The following is a 27,422-nucleotide window of genomic DNA, read 5'->3' as shown; positions in this document are numbered from 1 at the left end:
TTCGAAATTAGGAAAGTTCGACCGATGATACTTGAAGCTGAAGCTTTTTTTTTACATTTCCATTTTTTACATCTGTCATATTTTTTACATTTTAGTCTCTTATAGGCTAAAATAGTAGTTGTTTCTCACCAAATAGTCATTTTTGTCCTAATTTAGACTAAAATAGTCGTCATAGTCGCCAACTCTTCACAACAGTCGCTTTTTTAGTCATCAGTGGCAGCCCTGTAAACTTTTTCTAGAACTTGCGATGGTCAAATATGAAAACCATTCTAAAGCTGAAATAGCCTTACAAGCAGGCCCGTCATTTAGAATTCTTACGGGGTGAGAAAAGGGTGTATACTCAATGCAAATTTTATCGAAAAACAAAAAATCCATATCCACTTACATATAAAAATATGAATTTGATTCAAGCCATGAGAGTCAATTACCCCGTCTCTAAATGACGGTTCTGGTCACAAGCAAATGCATTTTTAATATTGTGATAAACACACGGCAATGGGTCAGAAATAGAAAAACATGGTTATTTTTTGTTAAGAAATTTTTTTATTTATGAGGTCCTGATGGTCTAAAGTTCTACTGGAGAGATCCAAAATCTGTCTTCCTTTAGCAAAAATTTTGGTGAAGGCAGTTCGATGATTTGGACTAGAGATGCATCACTGATGACAAAACATTAATGTTCAAAACCAAAATATTAATGGTAAAAGAAAGCTGATGACAAAGTTGTCAAGTAAAACTAGATTATTTAGTTCAAATCTTAGCAATAGGATCAAATCTTTCTGGGTTTCCCTTTCTAGAAGCAGCTCTTAAGTGGAAAAATAAATAAAGCAGGCAGGTGTTTAAATTTTTTGAACTTGTTAGAAACTTGTCTTGCACAATTGACTAACAAAGCTCAGATCACTTATTAAAATAAAAAATTCTGCACAAAAAAAATATATGCAGATAGATTTTAATGAACAGTTAAACTTTTGAAGAATAATTATTCAAAAAAAAATGATAGTTTGTGTGTTTGCACACATCTTAAAACTCAAGTGTTGATGCTATTTCTGTATAAAAATGTTAATAGATACATAATTCTTTTGAACTGCTAAATCCTATTCTGGGTGATCATTTTTTCCCACTAAATTTTGTTTAGTTTTTTAATTACCTCACAAAGTAGAAATGAATAGCAAACATTGTATGACGTTCTTTATAAATTTTCCTTACCTGTCAACAGCAACTACAACACTCTGCGAGCTTGTCTCATTCATGGATTCTTGCAGGATGGCAATTTTCTTTTGATCTAAAGGTACTCCTCCACGAGACACTTAAAAAGATTTCAAGCAATTAGATAAGTTCCATTTAGAAGAAATGATATGAAATATATAGAGGGTAGCCAAATTATTATACTCAAACAAACTTTTCCGCATTTTGATTATTTTTTTAATGTTATTACACAGTTTCATTATTTAAACACATTTTAAAGTTTATTTAAAATATGAAATAAGCATATTAAACATTAAGTATCTTCTAATTGATACTATAAAGAGGAACAAAATAAGTATTTAATATTTAGAAACTCTGTCTTTTGCTGCAATCACAGCTTGGATGCAGCATGGCATGCTTTCAATGTGTGATATGGCTACTTCAGTTATCTAGTATAATAAATAAAATCATTAATTCTTTCTAAAAATCACACTCGCAAGAAGTTTGTGACTTGAAATTTTAACAGACACTGACGTTTGTCACACTTAAAATAATAAAAAGAACAACAAGTAAAATGCTACCCCAGAGTAAACTTTAAAATGTGTTCAAATAATAAAACTATAAAACAACACTAAAAAACAATAAAAATACAGAAAAGTTTGCTTGAGTATAATAATTTGTCTACCCTCTGTGCATAAAAATAGGGATGCTTACAATCAGTGGGATCAATCATCGAAGATCCTTCAGAATGAGGGGCTTGACTATTCAAATACTGTGGCTTCACTCCAGTTCCAATCAATTGAGCCAATTCTAGTTGAGATATACAGCGCAAGATCTAAAACAAAAGATACTTAAATGAGTATTTGTTTTAAGTTCACGAATTGCATCATTAAAAAATAAATAAAATAAACTTGCTTCTAGCCAAGCTTTCCCTAAGTAATTCCCATCTGTGTGAGCAACTGTAATGAGGGTCTTTATTGTATCAATATTTTTAGCTTTCATTTCTGTAATTGGGGAATTTGCAGTCAGCAAAGTAAATCGAGCCAGAGCTTGAACATAAGCATCTCTTTCCAGCTGTAAAAAATAAAGAAACTTATTTCACTGCAGTCAATTACAGCAGTAAAAAATGTAACACATGCAGGCAATCGTGAAAAAGTAATCTTTAAAATAAATCTGTAGATTTTTGCAACAAACAGTTGCTTAAATTAACCAATTTTGACTCTTTAAAATGACTTTCTCACATTTTCTGATTTTACATTTTGATTGAAGGTTAGTTCTATATGGATATTAGCTCTATATGTATGCCTCAGTTGCAGGACCGTCGCCATAGGGAGGGTAAGGGGGGTGTTTCAACCTCCCAGTGATTTCATCCAGTCGGCAAAATCAGTTCATAAGTCGGCATTTTCAATGTTTCGGAATTTCAAAGTTTTAATTGACAGAAATTAAAAAAAAAAGTTATCATATTCATACAAAGTTATACATCTAACCTTTTCATACTTTGCGCAAGAGAAAATAATGAATGGTGTCTCCGTTTACATTCAGTTTTACATTGCTCACACTATGCCGATTGCTTAGTTTGCGACTGCTCATTTTGCCGAGACAATAAGCGTCCACTCAGAAAATTCAGCTAGAGACGGCATTTTTTCTTTTTCAGTTGATTCTGTATTCTAAATCTTTGAGTAAAGTAGTATGTGGTTTGACCATGTGCACGTTTTCACCTTTTATTGAAAAAGGAAAAACCACAAAACATGTATATTTTGCGTACTGACGACTATTCATCTCAAAGCCCACCTGAAAGACATAATCAATTCGCCGACTGCTAATTGCACAGTATTCTCAATTTACCGACATTTACTTGAACAAAGTATTATTTTGCCGACACTATATCCAGGGACACCCCAAACTTAAATTCTTGGGGAAAATCCTCAATTTTCCGAATGATAAAATACGGATATGCAATGCACACATGAGAAGGGACATTCGGGAATTTTAAAAATGCAATAATGTCTTAAAACTTGCCGAATAATCAGACAAATTTGGCCGAATAAGGACTTTTATGGAGGCCACTGGGAAGTCCCAATAGGCGCCGCCTTCCTGTACTCAGTCGGCAATTTTAGCCACAATCAGCAATTTTTACTTTTAGAGTGAATTCAAAGTTCACTATATCTTTGATAAAAGTTAAATGGAAGTGCATTTGGATAAATGGAAGTGCACTTTTACATTTTCTCATTTTAACAAATTTACAATGCAAATAATGAGTTCTAATGAGTGTTTATATTGTAAATTTTAAAAAGATAATTCAATCTTAAAATATTATTTAGAAATATCTGCGAAGCTGTATCACACATTAAGATTACCTGTGAGCAGCCGAGATGTAAGATTCAAATATTTTTTTCAAAAATAGTTATTCAATAAACTGTATAGAAACCCACGGAAAGTCTCAGTTTAAAAACACAACTACATAAAGAAACATAATAGCTTTGGACAGTGCACAGTGGACACATTTATAAAATTGAATCATCAATAAAAAAAATTCACAGCAAAGTGGAGAAATGCATAGGGTGCCGAAATGATTAAAAAAATTAAAATAGAGAGAAGGATTTTATTACAACACAAAGTCCCATTGGTATGTATTTTTAAGTGTTTGATTTTGAAACGAACTTCTGAATACACATTCAGCACCGTTTCCCCTTTTTCGAGGCTTACGGGTAAAAACCGAAATAGTATTCTACTCGCAGGGGTTATGCCTATTTGTCGACCACACAAGTTTATTGTGTAACTAAAGCAAGACATTTGTTCGCCAATTGTAACACTCAGAAATGCCGTCGTGGAGACGGCGGGGCGTAATCGTGTAGGGATGACATTAGAAACGTCAGACCTTCAGGGGTCTTTTCTGTTAAAAACCTTTCTCTGGAATCTGGAACTAGGAGCTCGAGGGAAAATTAGAGAAGAGTTGGATCAACTGTTGTTGTGTGCTTAGGACGGTCTGTCCGGCCCCTGCTGTGTGAACTTTCTGCCTGAAGAAGGAAAAAGAAGGTTATTGGCGTTGGAGCCTTGAAGAGATACAAGTGCATTGAGTTTGTCCGGCTCCCGAGTTTGGCAGAAGATTTGAGTGACTATCCTGCATAGCTATTTTATTCATTATGAATTTCAAAAGAAAAAAAAAAGACTAGTTAAAGTTTTTGAACTTTATTCTCATGTGAATGAACAATAATTCTCATTGTGGCAAGTAAGGAAAAATCTGAAAAAGCATTTTACTTGAATTTGAGAGAAAAAAAAAAGCTTATTGAAATGCAGCAGAAAAGGTATGATTATTTTAACTAATATTTTCAAAGCATTATTTTAATCTTTCCCCATTTACATAAATATATATATATCTTCCGTTAAATATTGAAAAATAAGAGTTCTAAGTAAGTTGCTGGATGAAAAATTTTTTGGGAAAATCTCAAAAAAGAAAAGAAAAACAAGGGGGGGGAGGGCAATTTTTTTTTTTTTTTAGCTCTAAAATTTCAGAAGAAAATGCAATTTAAAAATATTATTTAGGAACATTCAAACATGTACAACATCATTAAAATTACCATTTACCAAACCAAAGACAGCTGAAATACGTTTCACACATTTTTTCAACCAATAGAGAAAAAGAATAGCCAGAGCGTTATAGAATTGCATAACAAGTTTCAATTCTAAAAAAAACCGATAGGTAAATAAACATGATAGCTTCCTAGGGCACACCCGTGCAAAAATAAGGTAAATATGTTTCAAATAGAGGAAAAGATTCAAAATCTTGTCTAGAAAAGTCACACCAGTAACTCTAATGAGTGTTTAAAAAATGAGTTATAAAAAATTAAAGTAAAATGAAAGTTATCAAGAGATTCAGGATTTCTGATATTTAAAAAAAGTAAAAAAAGGTATCTTATTAGGTATCTCTAAAAAATACCACCTGTATTCAAAATGTTAAACGTTTAACCCTTCCTCAAGTTAAAATATAAAAGCTTTAAATTATCTTAGTCTGTAAGTTCAAAATGTTAACAGATTGTTTTAAGGTTGCATAATTTTGTACTTTAAACAATTAAGAACATTAGAGTGAAAATTGAAAATTTCGTCATGAAAAACTAAAACAGCTAAAATGTTTTTTAAAAAGAAAGTCTGGAGGAGGATCTCCTACCTTTTTTTCTTTTAATAAATAAAATGATTTAGGGAAGTAGCTTAGGAGGGAGGACGAAGGAATCGCAGAACCTAACCATTTCCTTTTATCTTATGGTAATGAAATGTAATCTAAGTTGCGTTTTTAGAAACTTACTGCAGGAGGGTCCTATGAAATCAACGAAGATCGTCTGAAACTTCGTTCTTTGGCATTCAATTTCAGAAAGTTGTCGAAAGAGAGAGCCTCTGAACCTCGTTTACCACAAATGGCCTACAATGGCACTTTAAAGATCTCAATTTTCAAAAAAATTTCGATCGAAATCACTTCGTATCACCTTCTCCTAACATCACCAATAGTCGTTTAACGTTTAAAACTATATGTTTAGAACTACAATTCAAATAACGCTTGGGGAAACACTAGCCGATACTCCTTTCTTAAATCGTGTGGTGTAGCAAAGATTCTATTTCGAAAGAGGCCCAGGTTCTTAGGTTCTTACCTCAAGGAGATTATCACATTAATTATTTTTCATTGAATTGCTAAATTGATTTCATTATAGATAATGCTAATTATTTATATCTGCTAATTATTAATTAATAGTTGTTTAAAACACCAATACACTCCTATTTGTTAAGTCTGAATTTTAAAAAGTGATAAATAACCTCAAAACTTATGCATGAGAAATATTCTTAACTAGAGGATAGAAATGCTGACATGTTTTCTCCTTCAGTATTTCTGAATATGGTGTTTGGGAGCTGACCTGCTAAGAACATTGTAAACGCTATGGTTTGCTAAGTTGGATGAGGGAGAGGAGTGGAAGGTCTTACCTAAAAATGTTTAAAACTTAAGACCCGAAAACCATTTTTGAAAACATTACGGAACTGCTTGGGAATCGGGGGCTCGCCCCCGAAAATCTTCCGAAATTAAAAGCCGAAAAACAAGGTTATAGGCTCTCTTAGAAGCGTCATGCCCTCGGTCCTTCTCCCTGGGCGCTGGGCTCCTCCCCTGGCTACGCAGCTACCCAAATCCATCAAAGTTGTCTAGAGAATTTTGTTTTTCAAGACTTAAGTCCTTAAAATTTTTCCGGGGGGCAGCCCCCAAACATCATTGCAGATCGCGTAAAAATACATTTTTCGAACATCATTCGCAGAAAATTTCCGGGGAGAGTCTATGAAATCCACTCTTTTCCCACAACACTAAAAAATGTCATTCCCCTCTCCATTCCTTAATATCACCAATAGTGGTCTATGATTGCCTTTCTGGAACTTTGATTTCACGAAATCACCTAGGGAGTGCCCCTGAGCCCCAGTGGAACCAAACATGACTTACTATCACCTGTTTAAGTCTTCAGTTTCAAAAAATTTCCTGAACCTAAACTCCCCCAAACATCATCAAAGACTGTCTAAAGTTTCATTTTTAGAATCTTCAGGGGCAGAAATCTCCGAACACCACTTTTTCTAGCTTAACATTACTAGCATGATATAACTCATTTTGCAAACTATTTCTCCCACACAAAGCAATTTCTCTGATTTGTATACTTAAATTCCCTATTTGTGCGCCATGGAAATATTCAATCAGAATCAATGTACTCAGAGATACCAAAACGAATGATTACCATGAGGGTCCCCCCCCCCAAAAAAAATTATGTACAACATAATTAATTCACCATTATATTACAAAACTTTTTGAGTAGAAAATGTTCTTATGTGTTAAATTTTATATGGATAAAGTACGTTTTCTTTTTCTTTTTTTCGAATTTTCCCAGAATGTCTCCTCCAAAATTCCTTGTAATTCCTCACTGCCGTTTTCTCTAGCTAATCTGCCACTGTCCACTGGACATCTGTAAATACCTACCCTCAGTGCCGGATTTAAGGGGAGGAGGAGACGGGGGTTTCCAAGGGCGGCGACTTTTAGGAGGCGGCAAAATCACACTATTTTTATGTTTTTTTCGTTGAAACTCAATTTTAAAACTTGAAAGATGGATAAAGGCGGCAGTTTCGATATTTTCCCCGCCTCGGAAAAAAATGTAGATCCGTCACTGCCTACCCTTTCCCCAAAAGTATCCTTAAATAGCCTAAAACTGTGTTTTTAAAACTTTAATTTCGAAAAACCTTTGGGGAGGGCCCCCGAACCCCCTATCCTTTCCTTCGCGTCAATAAAGATGGCATAAAATCTTTGTTTTTTAGAAATTTCTAAGGAAGAACTCCCGAAAACCACCTTTTCTAGAAAAAAGCATATTGACTCCAGCGAAAAAAAGATGAGAATGAATCCACGGTCCTCTTGCTTCTTATATAAACCAAAGCCTAAAATCATGTTTTTAGTATGCCAATTTCAGAAATTTTTCGGAGGACAGCAGTCTATCTTGCCTTTAATCGAAATTAATGCATCCCCTTAGTAGCACTGAAGCACGTCTACAATTGCATGTTCCAGACTGCAATATGTAACGAATTCTGGTCAGAGACCCTGAATTTATAAATATATATATATATATATATATATATATATATATATATATATATATATATATATATATATATATATATATATATATGTGTGTGTGTGTGTGTGTGTGTGTGTGTGTGTGTGTGTACGTATGTATCTGTCGGGTCGGCAAAATGTTAGGAGTCAGTCGGCAAAATCAGTTTCAACACCCCCCCCAAACGAATGTACCTGGCGACGGCCCTGCTCAGTTGCCAAATCAATTAACTCCACTTTAAAATAAAAATCATCATTTCTGCTTTAATAGTGCTTAATCAATGCTTAGCGTGTGAATGTATATTAAAATTCTGGTCTATTACATTTCTGACCATGTGATAGCAGTAACATGAGGTCCTATTTATTGCTATGTATAACACCATCTTCATCATAACTTTTCTCTACTTTTTGTTTTATGGAGAATTGATTTGTCTAGTGAGGCATCCATATACTATTCAAAATCTCTGAGGGAAAAAATTCCTAATAAATTTCAAATTGTAAAAAAATATGTGATTAAAGAAAAAAAAACATGAAAATAAAAAAATAATTTTGTTGTGAAAAAGCTATTAATAGAGTTAAATTCCTCCTCCTACCATCACACTCCAGGGCCCCCCTTGGATGGGGCTCTGAAGGCAGCAATGTTTTTTTTATTCAGATCGAGAACCAAGACCCCTGATCCATCACCACCAGAAATTTTGATTTGTAATGGGAACTTAAACGATTTACTGACTATGACAGATTCAACATGCACTAGTCCCTATTATTGAACACCGAAGGTCTTCGACTGGCCAGAATTGAACTTACTACCTTTCAAAAGCAACGAGTCTGGCGCCTAACCAATTAGCTAACTTGCAGAACCCCTTGCACATCACCACACACATTACGTACACAGAAAACTCTTGATTAGTGCCATTCTGAAAAAAGTTGTTTTAAAATAACTAAAAAAAACTGTCCAAAAAAAGATGATCTGAATAAGAATACAAAGCATAATGTGTTCCCTGATACAAAATTTATTTTTAAAAAAAATCTTAAAAGAGTAGGGGAATGTGGGGTAAAGTGAAATATTTTAGATGACTAAGTTTTTTCAAAGTGAAAAAAAAAATTAGCATTTGTATTGAAAATTACAGTACATAAAGAAAGAACATAGTATTTTATAATAAAAATTGCATTGAAATATTATTTTTTATTTTTGGCAGTAAAATTGTGACATCAAAAAAAAAGTGGAAAAAGTTTGTTTTTGTCATGGGGCAAAGTGAAAAATGAAATATTTTCTATTTGATTGGGGAAAATATTTTTAACAAAATAATGAGTAAACAAAAGCATAATCAGGAAATGAAAAGATAATGAAATAATAAATTTATTTATTTATTAATTAATGCATAAGGAAAACTAAATGAGCAAATAAAATAGTGAATAGGATAAGAAAATAAGTGAAAGAATGAATTAATAAGTAAATTATTAAATAAAGGAATGTAAATAAATTAGTTAATAAGTGAATACGTGATTTAGTAAATGATTGAATGAGTAAACTAAATGAAACTTTCACTTTTCCCATCCACTTTGCTCCGCATGCACTTGACTAATTGTGAAAAATATTAAAAAATACAAATAAGCTAAATATTGACTAAATAAAAACTGCACCAAATATTAGAAGGTCCCAATTTTATTTAAAATCTTAATAACAAGAATTTTATCATTTGATAATATCAAAATAATTTTTGACTTACAACAAAATATGTTACTAAATAGTTAAAAAATTACAACCTAAGTGGCACTAAAAGCGGAGAAAATATTTTAATGTTTCCCTTAGCTCCACTATTTCACTTTGCCCCACATTCCCCTACTTAGACACGCATCATAGCATTGTTCTCTTTTGGGATTATGTTATGAAGTATGTCTAAGTAATATTCCATTGTGAGGAAAACTATTAATAATTTTACACAACTGTAAGTAATATGAACAGAAAAATTCATAAAATCCAAGTAGGGTTATAAATTTTTTGAACTTGGCTTACTGTCATATGAAAAATACAAGTTATACGAATGGCACATCTAATTCCATCTAGGCAGAGAGATGCTATTTCTGAATCATCACAGTCTTGAAGACCAACACTAAATGCAGCTAAAAAAGGAGTCCAAGCAATCTGGAAGGAAGCATAGGTAATAGAAATAATCAGAGGAAAGTGAAATAACTTTTCAATAACGGCACACAGAATGAATCTATCAATTATAACAGTAAAAATTAATTTTTTTGATGATTCAAAAGCAAATGTTTTGATTGAGGTATCATACTAAAGAACCTGCATTAAGTGTTAAAGATACTGACAGCTCAATGTTGAATGGCAAGTTATTTTTTAATGCATCATGTTTGTGAGGTTTTACATTATTCAATGGCTTTCTTTTTAAATAAACGATATACTTTGTTTTTGAAAAGTATTTTAATTGTGAAAAAGAAATATTATATTAATTAGCAGCCTAATTCAAATGACAAAGAGCTTTAGCTAAAGTTGAAAATTCAAAATTAGTAAATGGGAAAGTATACTTGTTAAGCTCTGGACAAACATTTTATTTTAGCTCCCATAAATAAAAAGGCTAAAACAGCTTCCTGTTTTTTAATATTGCTATTAAAAAGTTTTTACCAGACAAATTTAGCAGACAAAATTTAACGTCATAGTAGAATTTTTGTTTTTTTATCAACATTTATATCAATCTTTCAATTTGTAAGAAGAAACACATGAAATTTAATAATTCCAGGGTTCATTCTCTATTTTGATTAAAACAAACCATGACTTTTCCAAGACTTTTTGATGACTTCAAAATTTTCATGACCTTGCTACACGAAGAGAATATCACTATTTAATATAAAACTTGTGTGTATGCCAATTTTTGGAAATGAGCATTAGCAAAACTTCTACATGAATGCCACTGCCTCATTGAAGCACTTACTCAAAATGGAAAAAATATCAGTGTACACTTAAGAAATTAAACTGTTCTTATTTGTCTTCATCATATAACGTTTAGCAAAGTAAAAATGCAGTGAATCGAATATGATGATGCTTAAATGTCTAATATTTTTGTTATAAACAGGCAGAATGATAATGAATGGGACAAAGGTTAAATGAGTCATCACTAAGTTTTAATAAATTTGCTTCAAAAGTTGCTTTTTAGTGTCAACAGTGTATTTAATCATCCAAATAACTTGACAGTATTTTGGTTCTGTAAAGTAAAGCCACATAGTTTGGTTCTTTATGTTTCAAAACCAGATATTTATATAAAAAAATCATTCAGTAGTGAATAAATCTTCTGATTTAAAAGTACTTGTTTTATTTATTTATTTGCACATTTTCAAATGCATATAAAATTAATAGGTAAAGAAATTCCAGAACATAATGTTAGATTCCTGACACTGAACGTAGCAGTGGGTCGCACAGATTAGTTTAGCAGGCCGTATGTATGGGCACAAATGTTTAGAGTATTAGAATTCCCCTTTTTCTGTCTTCTAACGCCTGACTAAAGATCTTTATTCTCTAAAACCTTCAACAAATTAAGATAAACTCTGATAAATTTAATAAAAAAGTTCTTAAGAGTGATGGGGACGAACTTTTGATGCAATTGAATTATGTCTTTTGAGTGAGCATGGCAAAACCAAGAACCTGCAAGTTCGCTGTTACAGAATATAAAACATAAGAAAGGTTGAAAATGATAGTAAATTAAAAATGAGTGATGCTCAAGCAGTAAAATCACATTGCAAGAAAGGCAAGCGGCTGCAACCAAAGTGGATGCAATGAGATTTCAAAATTCAGATTTGATTTTGAGATCGTTCAATTCTCCACTTTTAATAGCTTTTATGTGTTATACTGTTAAATCACTCAAGGTTTCTAATGCTCTTTCAGTTACTGTTACTTTCTCTTTGTCCAAGACATTTTTCCATGACTTGAAATAAATTTCCATGACCTTCAATGAAAATTTCAATTTTCCATGACTTTTTCCATGTCTGAAATTTGCTTATATTTTTTCCTTGACTTTTCAGGATTTCCATGACCTGTACAAACCCTGTAATTTTTTTAAAATCAAGCTCCAGTATCAACTAGTAAAGTAGAATGAAATTTTTCAGACTTAGTTATTATTAAATAATATAACTGTGAATCATAGAACATACACATAGAAGTGCTTAAACACATAGAAAAAGTAGGGAGGAAAATCCCTATGCTGATTACCTTGAACATTGGCCTAACATGCTCAAGATGTTTTGCACAGGTAAATGGAGCTTGTACATGACTAACACTTTCCATTAATGCTTTTGCTGTCTGAGCCATTTGTGCCATTTCAACATTGTACAATAAACGTCGCTTTTTTTCACTGCCAAAAGCTTGAAAACAAAACCCATAATTAAACAAATGTCAAGTATACAAATTTAATGCAAATGAATACACAATAGTTAGCTTTTTACATATTAATGGTGGAATTTAAAAAGAAAATCACATGGAAAATGTTTACACAATTTTTAACCATTTAAGGACCATTATGGGACATGCATATCCCTTAAGTTGAAGCTGATTTTGTAAATTTTTGAATACAAATAAATTTATAAGTTACTTTTTTTTCATATGTTATTGCGACATATATTACAATTTTATATATAGAAGCCAAAAAAAAGTAATTAAAAAAATACATGCAGTAATTTTTTATTTAAATCCGGAAACTTCAATATTGTACTCAAAGCCAATGGTCATCAAAGGGTTAAACAACTGAAACAAAAAGTGATAAGGCTTTCTTAATATTGTTCATAAATAAAACAGAATTGGCATGATATTAATGTTGCTGTTATCCAAAGCATAAAAAAGTTCCCCAGAATGAAAAAACACGTATTCAAAAAAGGGAGAATTTTTAAATTGATTTATTAGCTAGCAAGGCGAATTTTTTCACAAATTTGTGAGATTGCTGAAACAAAAATTATTAGCATAATTGGATTTTATGAGAAGGCCTTAATTTTACTACACACAAACAAGTTTCAATCAAATGTTTTGTAGTTCAAAGTATTTTGTGGACTAATTTCAGGAAGTGTATTCTGAATGAAAACCCAGCATTTACTCCAGTCGATAGCAGGAGGTAGAAAAATCCATTTACTCGGGAAATAATCGAAAAAACTGGGGGGGGTTTTCCGGAGCAGAAATGGTCATGTAAATGCGGATATTGTCAATACTTAGACCTAGTGGTGACTTCCATTTACAAGGAAAACTGAACTCCATTATCTTTCCCTGCGTTTGATATATGTTTGAAATAATAAAGTGGCCAACAACCCTTTAACTTTTTTGACCTCTTGATGGCCTGCACATTTCCGTCTCGAGAAGTTATATAAAAAGCGTGAATAGTTTTTTGAGTAATCACGATTGCTTATTGTTCTCATTTGACGGTCCTTGGCGTTGTGGTTCCTTTTTCAACTTGGACCAGGGCCGCTGCAGCACCATCGCCCACCGGCCTCCAGTCCTGAGCACCTGTCTCCCGGTAGCTCACACACACACATCGTTATGCACATACACACTCCCACACACAAGCCATTACACACATACACACACGCCTAAGTGCATACACACAAGTCTACGCACACTTACAAGTCTACACATGCACACACGTGCGCCTGCACACACATACCCAACTATACGCACGTAACCCGCAGGAGGAAGGGCAGGGTTGGGGGAACAGGAGTCGTTTCTAGAAACAAGTCCAATGAGTAGGGTCCTATCGTGATTGCGAAAATAATAATTTGAATTTAAAATTTCAGAATTCAAATTAATTTTACTCTTTTCTTTAATTTTTTTTTGTCTTTTGTACATTATCCCACTAATTATTCGTTATAACATAAATGCAGTTGTTTCTGAAAAATGTATAAATTGCATGTTTTTATGTGTTTACGTAGAATATTAAAAAAAATTTTTGCATTTGTAGGGGGGATGGGGTGACACCACAAATTAACACCCTGGATGCCACCCACACTAAGAACGCCACTGATAACACATCATTCATAGATCTGAATTTTTAACCCGAGATTGCTCGCGTGACCAAAATAAACGGGAGTGCTTGGGCAGGGTATCTCATACCCGAGGAGGTTTTTTAGTATTTTCTAGTTCATTTTTTTCCCAAAAAGGTTGAAAATGCAAATAAGAGAAAAGAGTATAATTATAAAATACTTTTTTAAAAGAATTGCATTCAACTTCTACATTTTTTTGCAAATGCATGCCATATGGTCCATAGAAATGTTTTTGTCACATTTTTCACACACAAATTTGGTTTTTGTCTTTTATATTAAGGTTTTCAGTACAGCTTTTGTACGTTGACTTTGCTTTTTTAGCAGGGGATGCAATGTCTTCACTAGATCCTAGTTCTAATTTTAAGTCTCTTGAAAGCATTGCATATGCTTTCGTTCAGAACTGTAGCAGAAATACTCGCGCAGGGTATGACACACCAGTAGAAGTCAATTCCAAACAAACTAATTTTAGAATGTCCCCACCGCTTCTACTCCTTCAGGTTATGCCCCATAGGTCAAATACTCAAGGAATCGTCCACTTCCAAAAAAAAAAGGTGGGGATAAATTTGATTGAAAGCAAAGAGGTGGGTATGTCATACCCTGCGCGAGCAATCTCGGGTTAATGACAATTTGAACTAGAATAGTGCTTAAAGTCTTGTCTAATACTTTCACATGCTATTTGTAATTATAGCAAGGTGTTTTAGAGATAACAAACACAATAAAATCGGACTCCCTGCTTAAGAAATATAATTAATCAGAATAATTAAGCATTTTCGAAAATTGTAGAAGCATCTAAACTCAAAACACACACACAAACAAAAGAAAGAGAGTGTCTTGAAAAGTAATGGCAAAATATTCAAACGGTGCTTTTTATTAAGAACAGGAGATATCAATGTGGAAAGGAGAAAAACAAAAACTTACTTTCTTTGCCACTGTATTTCTTAGCACTATATTTCATTTTAATTTCATTTCCAGCTATTTCATCATATATTTGTGATAGATACTCTTCTGGCAAATCTTTGCTGTCATTAATGCCCCTATTCATTTTTATGTATTGCTCTTTAGTCATTTTATTTTTCACCTATAATAAATACACAAAAAAAAAGATAATCAAGAAAAGAAATTTTCCAGACTAACTCTTCATAGTAAATAAAAGTAAGGTTTCAAAGAAATTCTGGAAGGAAGTCTATGGCGGACATGCGTCCAGGAGACCCCATAGCACCTACAGCCTTGAAATTTTGTACCAAATTACTTCGAGCTCCAGGGCCCAGGGGTGTGCACATAAGGTTTTATTTTTTTTATTTGTTTTTTGCTCGACCTTTTTTTAGGCTTAACTAAAATTTAGGCACTACTTTCTTCATTAATCTATCAGTAAAAAGCAAAGAAACTGTCCTACAGTTTTCTTTTTGACACCACTGAAAAGAGCGTCATTTTTTTACTCCAGATCTAACAGAATAATTTCATCTCCATTAAACTTATTGATGTTTTATTTGGCTTTGCCATAGTTACGTCTTTTCGATGATTTGCATGTTTCTTCTTTCTTATTCACAAACTTTAAGGGTTTCGATTTTAATGGAAAACCTTAGGCTCAACTCAATTCAAGCCCAGAACTAAAGAGCAAAATATATTACTAGAGACCACGAATATCAAAACGACTTTTCAAATGTACAAAACTGCAGTTTTTCAATGCTCAGGAGCATCATAGCCCTTACAGCTCTGCAAGTAGGTGCAAGTGATTTTGAAACCCGGGGAAGGGGTACTTTTTGTTCCAAGGGTCCCTTAATGAGTTTTTAATCTGTTTCTTTTTAATTGATGATTTAAATCTTTGCAAATCAAATAAGATTGCAACGCAATCTTCGGGAGTTGGTGAGCGTTAGCGAGCTGGGAGCAGAGCCCTATAGTTTCTAAAATAAATGTAAGCAAGTGAAAAGAAAATCATCAATGCGGCAGAAATGTTTATTAGATCATGGTTTTAAAACTGAATGTTAAGTAGTAATACAAGGTACTAAGAAGTGTAGTATCTCGTAAGGTTCCAAAATAAAGAAACTAGGTTAGGAAATTGCAATTAATACAAAAATTAATGTAAATTATCCAATTCAAACGACCACTCAAGTACAAAGACATATTTTAGAAGGTAATTATTATAAATGACACATTCTACTGACAAAGGAAACCAGTAAAGTTACTGGGATTCTAATACAACAGATATCTATAAAATGGATCATTATAACTCTTTATATAAGAAATCCTAAGGAATATAACTTTATGCTTTTTTAACATTACGTAACAAAAAGCATTCACTTCCAAAGAAATAAAATGGTACAAATAAGAACAAAAAAAGTAATTATACAAAAGACTACAGACTGAAAAATTTGAGTCGCAAATGCATTTATGACAAAAAGTGCTTTCTTTGCACAAGATTACCAGGGATAAAACAATAGGATTACCAGGGTTAAAACAATCTCCACTTCTGGGAACTTTTACTTGTGGATGGTTTGATTGGGATGTATTTCACCTAATTCACCAGTTTTAGAAATATTTCAACATTCATTGTAACATAAGAAAAAAATAACATTTTTTTTTCTTAATTTTTATTTTTGCTTATTTGCAAAAAGATAATTTTTACTTCGTTCGAACCCTGGATTAATACTATACAAGTAATCAGGTCAGGGATAACATATTTGTATTAGAACTGATAGTAATTAAATTACGATTATTTCAAAAGCAGCATCATTTCAAAGAAAATATATAAAATGCACAAGAATTTTGAAATGATATTTTAAAAATTCCAGAAAAATTAGAGCACTATTCTAAACAAAGCAAAAGGTTTAACAATATGATATGAATTCTTACCTGGGGGCTGTGTAAGTCAGTAGTAAGCATAATTATTGAGTAGGCAAGTACATAAGCTGTGTCCGCACTAGCAAATAATCCATTGCTAAAATGAAAGATATATGTTTCAACAAAGGTGATTTTAGTAAACATAAAAACAATTTAGAGACATCAAAAATTAATTTTATGTTGCACAAATACAGTGTCATTGAAAACAAAAAGATACCTAAGTATTCATTTAATATTAATGAACTGATTTCTACAGCTTGGTATAATTGGCGAATAATAAAGTTACAGATACAAATCAAACAAAGCCTTTATGATATTTATGCAAGAGCAAAATTTTATGCTTCATTTCTAAAAATTAAATATTTCATTTTTTCAAAAATATTTTGTGCTTTACTTTAATTTAAAGCGACAAACACAGTAAAATTTTTAAATTTGACGATTTTCTGCATGCCTTATTTCCAGCAGAAAGCATACAAGCAAGTTTGTACAGTAAAACTTAAGTAAAATAGTTAACAAAATGCAAACGAAAAGAGAAAAGAAAAATGTGGTAGATAATGCTGTTTACCGGACGAGGGCAGAATACTGTTCAACACTTAATTTTGGAGCACAATGAGTATGGGAAAATCACAAATGACAATATTTTCCTCTTCATTCACACACATCTAGAGTAATTAAAAAGTTCACATCATATTAGGTGAAAATTTTAGTAACCTATTTATAATTGATGAGATTTTTTTGCTACTTCTGTGGCTGGTTTTTAATTTTGATTTGTAGGCATCCTTTCCAAGACCAGCAGCAGGTCTAAAAAATACTTTGGAAAGTGAAATATTGGAGCCCAGAAAGAGGGTTAAAAAGTAAGCATAACAAGTGAAAATGTGTGGATAAACAGCAGATTTTTACCCCTTCAGATAGCAAGGAAAAGTTACGTTTTCTTTTCCAGACCTTCAAGACTGCTCATGAAATTGTTTGACTAGCATTTATGTATACAGTAAACTTTTGATTACTTGCAAAATAGGGTGGCACAATGTTCACGGATGAGTAAATTTTGCGGATAATCCGCAAAACTGGTAGAATTTACCAAAACAGTTATACTAGTGCATGTAAAAGTTTTTTAAAAAAACAATATCAATAGCATAAAACTATAGCAATAATAGCAAATGAAAAAAAAATCTAAAAAATGATATTCATTATTGCAAACGGATTAACCATACACAAGCAAATCATGCAAACATTAACTGAAACAGATGAATCAGGATTACATCAAAAATATATAGAGGATGGAAGGGAGTTTTGTTGAATAAATCTAGTCTGGTCACTTTTTTACAAACAGAACTTGAAACGATCAAGCTAGATTACACCAAATATATATATAGAAGAGGGAAGGGCGATTTTGTCGAATAAATCTGGTCCAGTCACTTGTTCATGCACATAAGTAATGTAGCACAAAAAATTAGAAAGTAGTGTAGATCTAAATATCAAGTTGGAGAAAAAATAGGAATGCCCAAAAATTGATTTTTTATTTGTTAAGTAAAAATGGGTGCATTTATCTACAATCAGTTAAAAATCAGCAAAAAAAATGTAATTTGAAAGACTGCAGATAATTGAGAGTTTACTGTATGATAAAAACACATTTGAAATGTATATTTAACAGAATGAAATTGGTGTTTTACTTAATTTTTCTGGTAATTTAAAATACATACTTTACATTAGTCTCACAATAACGAGCAGCAAATTTTTCCATCAGGCGATCAATTTTCTGTGCTTCGCCTGGTAAACGAAATCCCTCCAAAAAGTGCCTCAAAGCAGAGATTAAATCTTTACCAGCAAAATCCATTTGATCAACATAAAAATACATTACTTCTATGTTGAACCTGAAAAAGAGTGAAGCACTGTAAATATCAAAATAGTATTGCTTTCTAACTATCATCATTTTCAATTACAACATTAAAATTTTCCCTAATACATTAAAACAACGGGGCCGTGGTAGCCCAATCGGTAGAGTGTCGGATTCGGGGCCGGAGGGTCCTGGGTTCAAACCTCGATGGTCGAAGGCCCACCGTCGTCATTAAAGGGGACTGGGCGACGTTAAATATGCTCATGGTCTCAATGTCCTCTAAGTGAAACAATACCTCTGGGGGTGCTAGCACCAGGTAGCTATTAGCTCCTGGACTAGTTCTAAATTGTCATTAACTGTTCGATCCGGTGATGGTGCTGCCATCTATCGGTATATAAAATAATGGAGGCAAGGCACTTAGTATGCAGTCCTCGACATAAATACAGTTGTAGTCAGTTGTAACTCTGAATAGGAATAGGACATTAAAACAAAAGAATCAAGAAAAATTATCAAATGAAAAAAAAAAACAATCAAAAAGAAAAATAACTACAAAAAAAAAAGAAAAAGATTTTTCACAACTTCCTGAAAAAAAGTAAAAAAATTTTAAAGTTTCAAAAAAATTTAGAAAATGCTCATGTTTTACATAGATTCTAACTATACTTGGATCAAACCTAATCTGGCAGCATTGTGAACCTATGCAGAATTTAATTCAAGTTGTTTCTCCTGTCACCTTGCACCTCATTAGAGGCTCACTTGAAATAGTGATGTGTTAGTTTCAAAATCTCCCATAAATTACCCCCCCCCCTCCCCCTTTGTTTAAAGGAAGAAAAATTGCCAAAGTTTTCGGTATATTGGTCATTTTTCTTCCTTGGTAACTGTTTTAAGAAATTTTAACTTTTTCTTTTTTTTTTTCGTTTAGTAATTGTTATCTTACTCTTTTGTCGTTACATATTATGTGCATGCTTTTAAACTAGTTTTAAATGAAAAATATTTTCTTATAAGCTGAAAAATAATGTATTGCAAGTCAAAGGCAAGTCAGAGGCTCCTAATTTGAAGTAAGTCTTTAAAAAAAACTTTTACAGAGACATTTTATACCTGTTTAATGGTAAAAATGTACCCCCTCCCCATGAGCATAATTGCATAATTTACAAATTTTGTATGCACTTTTTTTTGTGATAGCACTTATCATTTTAGAGTTGTGCAAAAAAAGTCTATTTTTGAACGTTTGACCTAGTATAAATTTATTATCTCAAGTGGGGGAGGGAGGATTTCCTCGTATGGATTTTTGACATTTCAGCTATAATGATGTAGTTAAGGTCTGTACAAATTTTCAGCTCTCTCCAACTTCATTTTTCCAAATTTATTTATCCTATCTTCACCTCTAACATTGCATTAAGTTTTTAGCTCAAGTAAGATCCATATAGATTTTTGATATACCATTTATAATGATGCATTTAAGGCCTTAAAAAAATTTCAGTGCTATGTGCATTTTATCCAACTGTTGCCATTCTTTTGTCTATTTTGAAGGGACTACTACTTTTGCACTTGCACAATGAAGTCCTATTTAATAATTTAATGTTACCAATGTTCACTTATTTTTAAGGAAAAATCATCAATCCAGAATCTAAAGTCCTTTTTATGATGAAAGTGAAGCTTTTCTGCTCATCATTTTCGCTAATATTTGTTCCATCAATTTACAATTATTATTATTGCTGTTTTATTATGCAGTGAAAGTTAGTAGGGAATTTTGTAAACAGAAAACTGATCGAAAAGCTCACACACAGCAACAGAACATTGCAAATTGTGAACAGCAACTAATGAATCAGTCTTTAATTTTTAAAAGAATCTTTCTAAGTAAGAAAACTTGTAGTTCATTGTACAGATGCATGAAAGTTGTTCAGCAGAAAATGAGAAAGAAACTTGAAAGATTCTTTCTCCTGAAAGAAAGAATCATTAACACATTTTAAAATAACAAAAAAAAAACTGCAAAGTTTTGTAACGCAACTTATAGCTCTGCCTCCAAGAACTTTCACAAAGGGTTCTTTCATTATTTTTGGAAGAAAAAAAATAGAACTCAGACAGCCTCTTTTATGATTCTTCATTTCATTAATTTTTTTGGCTTAAAACTGAAAATAAATAAAATGTAATGTAGAAATAAATAGATTTCAACCTGTCACATAAATGTATCGTGTAACATGCTCACTTAATATTTTCTCCTAGATAATCTCCAACAGCTGTTTTGTCCAGCCTTTCCTCGGCATGAAGAAATTCAGCAACATTATCTGGTGTTTTTTTAAGTATGCAATTATCAAGCAAATATGCTATTCCTCTTTCTGGTTGTCGATTGAACCTATTAAGAATTTAGATTAACGTAACTAGATTGTAAAAATAAGTACATAATTACATATTATTGTTATGATTCAGTACATAAACACTTTCTTAATCTCAGAAAAAAATTTTAATTAATTTCATTTATTTGTCTACACTCATTTAAATAGAACTTGGCTCTCATTAACTTGGATCACAAACAAAAGAGAAGATATTATGAAAGAGGGTATGATCAATTTTGTACAACAAAACATTTAATTTTAATTTTTACATTCTGATCTGCTCAAGATCATGGCGTGTTGGTTGTAGTCAAATTTAAGCACAGGCGAATTTGTCAAAAAGTAATTGATTTCAATAAAAATGCAAAAAAATTAAAATTGTTATGAATAAAAGTTTAGATAAAATTAGCTCTAACAATAGCAGAACTGTTGTGTTCTAGCTCGTGTGCATCTAAAAAGAAATACAATAACTGAATGCCAAAAACACAGCTCAATTTAATTTGAATAGTTTTTTTTAAATATTAAAAATACTGAACAAATCTAGCACTTACAGCTCAATGCCATGTTCTCTAATTTCCTTCAGCTGCTTCATATTTTCAATGTGCTCAGGATTATCATTTGGTACAACAGTATAACTGGAAGTTGAGCTAAGAGAATTAATGCTGCCATAACTGGTTATGGTACCTTTCCCAGAATCAATTTCATCAGACACATCTTTTTCTTTCTCTGGACCTAAAGCATAACAGTTTTTCTTTTAACTAATAATATTCATAGACTACCTTTTTCAGCAAGAAATATGAATTAAAGCAAAGGAACGCCCAATGGCTAGATTAATTATTACAGTCGAACTCATTTATAACAAGAGTGAAGGGAAAGCCATATGTGCTCATTGTGACTGAGTGCTTGTAAAAAAAATCATAAAAATTTATGCAGACTAGATTTGTTATTTTTGATATTTCAGTACAGTAATAAAGAAATTCATTTATTTGCTTCGAACTGTTATTATTGGCTTTTTTGCATTATTGTTTTTTTTAAGAAATACTCATAACCCAGAAAACATCATCATCTGTACCTTTATGAAAAAATTTAAAAGTTTTCCTGTTCATCAAAAGCCATCGACTGGTTCAGCTTGAAATTCTTCACATTTGTCGTTATCATCATTTATTTTGTTATTTTTTCCCTCTGCTTTAGCCCGAATTTCAGCTACAATATTCAAGAAAGTGTGTATTTCGGAAGTGATGACATAGTGCCAACAAAAGACTTCTGAAAAAATATAAACTAGGCTGAAAATCGGTAAAAAATTTATGAATCAAAAAATTATGGCTCCCTAAAAGGAAGATTTGCTCCTATAGATTTAACATTATACCAACCAAGTACTTCTGGTTTCATTCTTAAATTTGGATTCTCGTTAACTCGAGGCGGCTCACTATAAGCAAGATGGACTGTATCTCTTTTGGTCATTAATTTAAACATCAACTTATCATTTTTCAGATCAAAGTGCATGTTTTTATTTTGCAACCTAATTCATTTTTACTTTCTTCTATATCTAATATATAGAAGAAAGTATTGGATTCGTGCAAATTTTCGAATTTCGAATTTTGACGGATTTGAACGTTTTGGGGTGTGCTGAGTCCATTTCGACTATTTTTGGAAAATGTCTGTCTGTCTATGTGTATGTGTGTGTGTGTGTGTGTGTATGTGTGTCATGTCTGTGTGTGACCAGTTTTTTGTGGCCGCTCTACAGCAAAAACTACCGCATGAAATCGAACGAAATTTGGTACACATATGTGCTCCTATGGGAACTTGTGCCCATTGGTTTTTGGCGTGAATTCCTCCAAGGGGGGTGGAGCAATGGGACGATTTTTGAGTTTTGCGTGACTGCTATTCCCCGGGAAGTAACCGGCGGAATCAGACAAAATTTGGTCCATATGTTGTCCCTAACAGGTACAGATCCTGATTCAATTTTGGTGTCAATAGCTCAAACGGGGGTTGAGCTATAGAACGTTTTTTGCCGTCAATTGTGACTGCTGTATCTCAATAAATAATGAACATAATCAAACAAAAAATTATCGACAAGTAGCTCTTAGAGGGTATAAGAAATGATTCTATTTTGGTGTCAACAGCTGAAAAGGGGGTGGCGCAATCGAACGTTCTTTTTTTTCCATTGTGAGTGCCATATCTCAAGAAGTAATGCTACGTTCTGGATGAAATTTGGAATAAATATGAATCCATATGTAAACAGGCGTTGGTTTAATTTTGGCGCCAATCGCTCCATGGGGGCCTGATTTTTTTTTATTTGTGTGAATAAAAATAGCTTTTTAATTGCAACAATAAGAAAGATAAATTGTAACAGACTGTCGTCTGCGTTCAGCTCGTGCTTTTAATTGCATGGAAATAATCGGAAATAGTATCTCAATGATTTAAAATTTTTAACTGTTGCCATCTTGTGTTTGTTAACAGATAAATGTTTGTAATTATTTTAAGCAAGGCTTTTAAAATAATTCTCAATTTTCATTCTTTGCTTTGCTTTTGAGATAAATCAGGAATTGGGATGGTCATCAAGTTTTGGCATGTGTAATTTTGTTTTCGTTGGGAATATAGCTTCCTCGTTAAGCATGGGGAGGGACCAGAATTATAAGAAAGATATAGAAGAAAGTTTCGTAATAGCCACAACATACTAGCTCATTTTCAGATTTCATTTTGAATTCATTATTGATTACTTCATCAATGGCTCTTTCTTTTTTCTTCCTTTATTTTTATTGAGCAATCACGATTGCTTATTGCTTTCATTTGACTGTTTTGATGTCCTATCATTTTATTTTCCCGGCAGCACCCTCCACACATCACCGTCGACCGGCTCAGCACGATGCTGCTCCTATAGCGAAAACCGTCTCCAGGTTACCTTCATATCCTACACACATGCGCCTACATACACGCACGTACACACCCACTCAAACACATACGCACACATACAGACACCTACACACACAATTACCTACACACTCATGTATGCATACAGACACAAACACATATGCCTACACACACATACACATTCCCCCCCCCCCCCCCACGCACAAACACTCATACACACAACTTCCCACACACTCATACCTGCACGCAGACACAAACACACATGCCTACACACATACCCCCCCACACACACACACACGCACACTCGTGATTGCGAAAAATATAATTTGAATTCAAGATGTCAAAATTCAAATTAATTTTTTTTATTTAATTTTTTTAGCTAAAGGGTTTCCCGGTAAATTCAAACAGAGTGAAAATGGGTAAAAAGTTTTTTTCTGCTGGTGGTATGGTGGAGGACTATTATTGATAACCATTTTCTTTTAGTAGTTGAGATGAAACCCCAGTGTATAGTTTTAGGCCCTAGTTCCAGGAAATCTGTCTTCATTTTTCACATATGGTGTGTTTAGCCCTATGTATTTTTGAATGCTAGCTTTTTTGGAACTGGACATCCTCGCTTTAGTTTTTAGTTTAAAATTTTGGGTCTGTTGACCTTAGGATGAAGGTTCCACTGCTGAGGAGTTCTGGCTTCATCAACTTAGTCTTATAATTAGTTTTTGTATTCTTATTTGTTTAATTTTGTAAATTGCTTATGTGCTTATTGTTTGCATTTTGTAATATTTACCTGGCTGTTTGTTTGACTGCTTTGCACAACATTGGGTTTGTGGTTTACTCCATCTTATTTTATTTTATTCTTTTCTAATTTTCTTTTATTTTGTTTCAGTATATATATATATATATATATATATATATATATATATATATATATATATATATATATATATATATATGAAACCTCCCTTAACGGACACTCCCGAATAACGGACGCCTCTAATTAACGGACATTTTTGCAAGTCCCAGTCCCTCAATATAGGCCATTCCATGTAATTCACTCTGAATAACGGACACTCCGAACAACGGACAGTTATTTCACAAAAAAATTCCCTTGCAAATCGTAGCACTTCCGGTTTTTTTTATTTTTACAAAATATCTTAGTAACTGCTTGCCTTACAAAGCTTTTCATCCTCCACAATTGATATCCCCCCCCCCCCGTCATTTCCTTATCACTGTTTCTTAGAATTAAAAGGGTGGTAATGGGCAGAGGCAGCTATTGGGGCTTAAAAGTTGGGGGCAGAAAAAAAAAGAACTAAAAGATATGGTACTTTTTGCGGGCAGCAAAAAATGAAAAAGAAAAAAAATTAAAAAGAAAAAAAAAAGTCATAATTTTGTTACGGCTAGTTTTGAGAGTATTGAAGCAGATAAGTGAAAACCGATGTCAGTCTAACAATTAACGTACGTTTTTCTTAAGATTTTAATGAATTTTGTACACAATAACTTTTCAAAAGTTAAGATAAAAAAGAGGAAACTGGGCGCTTTTTCTAACTAGGGCTCTCGGGAGATGCAATTGAGCAGACCGGCGCCGGTAGTAGTCGGCTTTATGGTGCCGTGGTTTTGTTGGGTTGTTTAATTTTTAGGCATGAAAAAGATTTGCCCATATTCAAGGACATATTGCCAACTGTCAATCTTGCAACAGTGATACTCGAGATAAAATAAATAAATTAACCATAAAAAGTGTGTGGGGGGAGAGAGGTTGCTCCGTCGAATCGCCGCCGTTGGTAATGCAAAAAAGAGTTGTCAAACTTTTAATTGATTACTTTAATTGATTAAATGCTTTTTAAGACAAGTGGGTGCTGTCAGTATACTTTTAATAAGAAAAAACAGATTATTTACGCTTGACGTAAAATGTAGTAAACCTTTCGCAATTGTTTCGATTGTGTTCTGCAAAGGGAACAACAGCCCGTTTTGAAAAAGGTAAATTAAGTAGTTCCTCCTAATAGCGGACACCTCCCAATAACGGACAAAACTTCTGGTCCTTTGACTGTCCGCTATTCGGAGGTTTCACTGTGTATATATATATATATATATATATATATATATATATATATATATATATACATATATATATATATATAAAACATACTAACTCAAAATTATTTTTCAAAAAATCACTTTTCGTTTCTCTTCCTAAATTCTTCAATGACATTATGTCTGATAAAACATTAATGTTCATTGAAAATTTAAAAATATGCATTGAAATATTTTACTGTTTTTTAACATTTTGTAAAATTGGAATCAAAAAGCTTGTTTACAAATGTAACTAAGCACTAACTATCTTATTGAAGACAGGCAAGCATGTAAGACGAATGCTTTTTATAAACCGCTTCTTAACTTCACAAATTTGGAGAAAAGAAAAACAATTTAAGAAAAAAAAATTTTTTTAATAATAACTGCTAAATATTTTTTCTTTCTATGTTGAAAAGCGTTATTATTGGTTATTTTTTCAGTGCTCTTTAAAAGTGCAAAATGAGCAAGTTGATCAAAAAATATTATATTTTACAACATATAAACACCTTTTTTAATGTTATTTTTGAATACATGCAATATGAACAGCTGCTAAGCATACAATAAGCATTTAACATGCACATTTAAAATTCCGGAAATAATCACTTTTTGATTAACGAAAATAAGCTACTGGTTTATTTTAACAGTAAAAAGGGAAAAAAAATCATTTTAAAAAGCATACCTAAATTTGCTTGCTGCATTGGATTTACATACAAATCTTTGCTCCACTCTACCATACACTTTAAAATGCATACTAAACACTCCAGGCCTTTTATTCTCATTGACTTCTCTTGAGCAAGAGTAGCTCCAAGTTCTAAAGCTTGTCTACCCTAAAGTAATGAAAAGTAATTCATATTAAGTAAACTCCAGTCTATTCTATCTCCAAGTAAAATATACATTGAAATCTCGTTACAAAGAACTTCAAGTGACAGAACATTTTGTTCATTTTAATGGTAATTCTATAGCAATGAAATTCATGCAATGTAATGGAAATTAAATCGGGACTAAAAATTTATTTCTTTGAAAAGGATGTGTCATTGTATTGTTGTAATGGGATTTCCCTGTTTTAAGAAATAAAAAACAAACAGCCAATGTCTTGCAATATATATACACATATATATGTATATATAGATATAGATAAAAAATGCATCAACGTTCAAAAGATAAAACAGACACATACGGCATCAGCAATAGAATAATTGTTAATTTTTAAATTAGTGCAATACAACCTCGATTGTTTCTATAAGGCCATTACTTTTGATTGATAGAGATAAGAAAACAATGAATACGGGTAAACATAAAATATCATTGCCTGCAAAAATATGTATCACTAATAAATTTACTATTCAATTACAGAAAGAGAAAAATATACATGAAAAGAACAAAAAATTTACTCAATCAATAAATTTGCAATATTTGTGAGATATTTTGGTTCTTATTATAGAATCACTGATCTCCTCACAGATGGGACATCTGGTTGCTACGCAAGAATTATGATGTCCACTTAAATGTAATAACGGAGTACAAAGTATTGAATCTGGGCTAATTATATTTTATTATTAAATTTTAAAGTTTTGATGTAACTAAACTGTAACTAAAGCCAATATATTGCTGTCCTTATGATACTTTGAGGACAACAATAGGGTAATCTAGAAACTAGTTTTGAATG

The 27,422-nt window shown here is 32.4% G+C and overlaps 1 protein-coding gene across 1 annotated transcript in view; it reads right to left on the bottom strand.

The window, feature by feature from the left end:
- The window catches only part of LOC129221423 (brefeldin A-inhibited guanine nucleotide-exchange protein 1-like), an 84,356-nt gene that overhangs the window by 34,225 nt on the left and 22,709 nt on the right, over nt 1-27,422 (bottom strand). Inside the window, exons 11-21 of the mRNA XM_054855908.1 lie at nt 26,436-26,583; nt 21,376-21,556; nt 20,701-20,847; nt 18,364-18,534; nt 16,676-16,760; nt 14,744-14,903; nt 12,015-12,166; nt 9,813-9,941; nt 2,098-2,256; nt 1,897-2,017; nt 1,204-1,303 (exon numbers count right to left, since the gene is read on the bottom strand). Of these exons, the coding sequence (XP_054711883.1) occupies nt 1,204-1,303; nt 1,897-2,017; nt 2,098-2,256; nt 9,813-9,941; nt 12,015-12,166; nt 14,744-14,903; nt 16,676-16,760; nt 18,364-18,534; nt 20,701-20,847; nt 21,376-21,556; nt 26,436-26,583 (1,553 nt within the window). The remainder of the gene's footprint in view (nt 1-1,203; nt 1,304-1,896; nt 2,018-2,097; nt 2,257-9,812; nt 9,942-12,014; nt 12,167-14,743; nt 14,904-16,675; nt 16,761-18,363; nt 18,535-20,700; nt 20,848-21,375; nt 21,557-26,435; nt 26,584-27,422) is intronic.

The sequence above is a fragment of the Uloborus diversus genome, chromosome 4 (genome assembly GCF_026930045.1).
Source record: "Uloborus diversus isolate 005 chromosome 4, Udiv.v.3.1, whole genome shotgun sequence".
In the NCBI taxonomy this organism is placed as follows: Eukaryota; Metazoa; Arthropoda; class Arachnida; order Araneae; family Uloboridae; genus Uloborus; species Uloborus diversus.
This window is presented reverse-complemented; position numbering and strand designations above follow the sequence as displayed.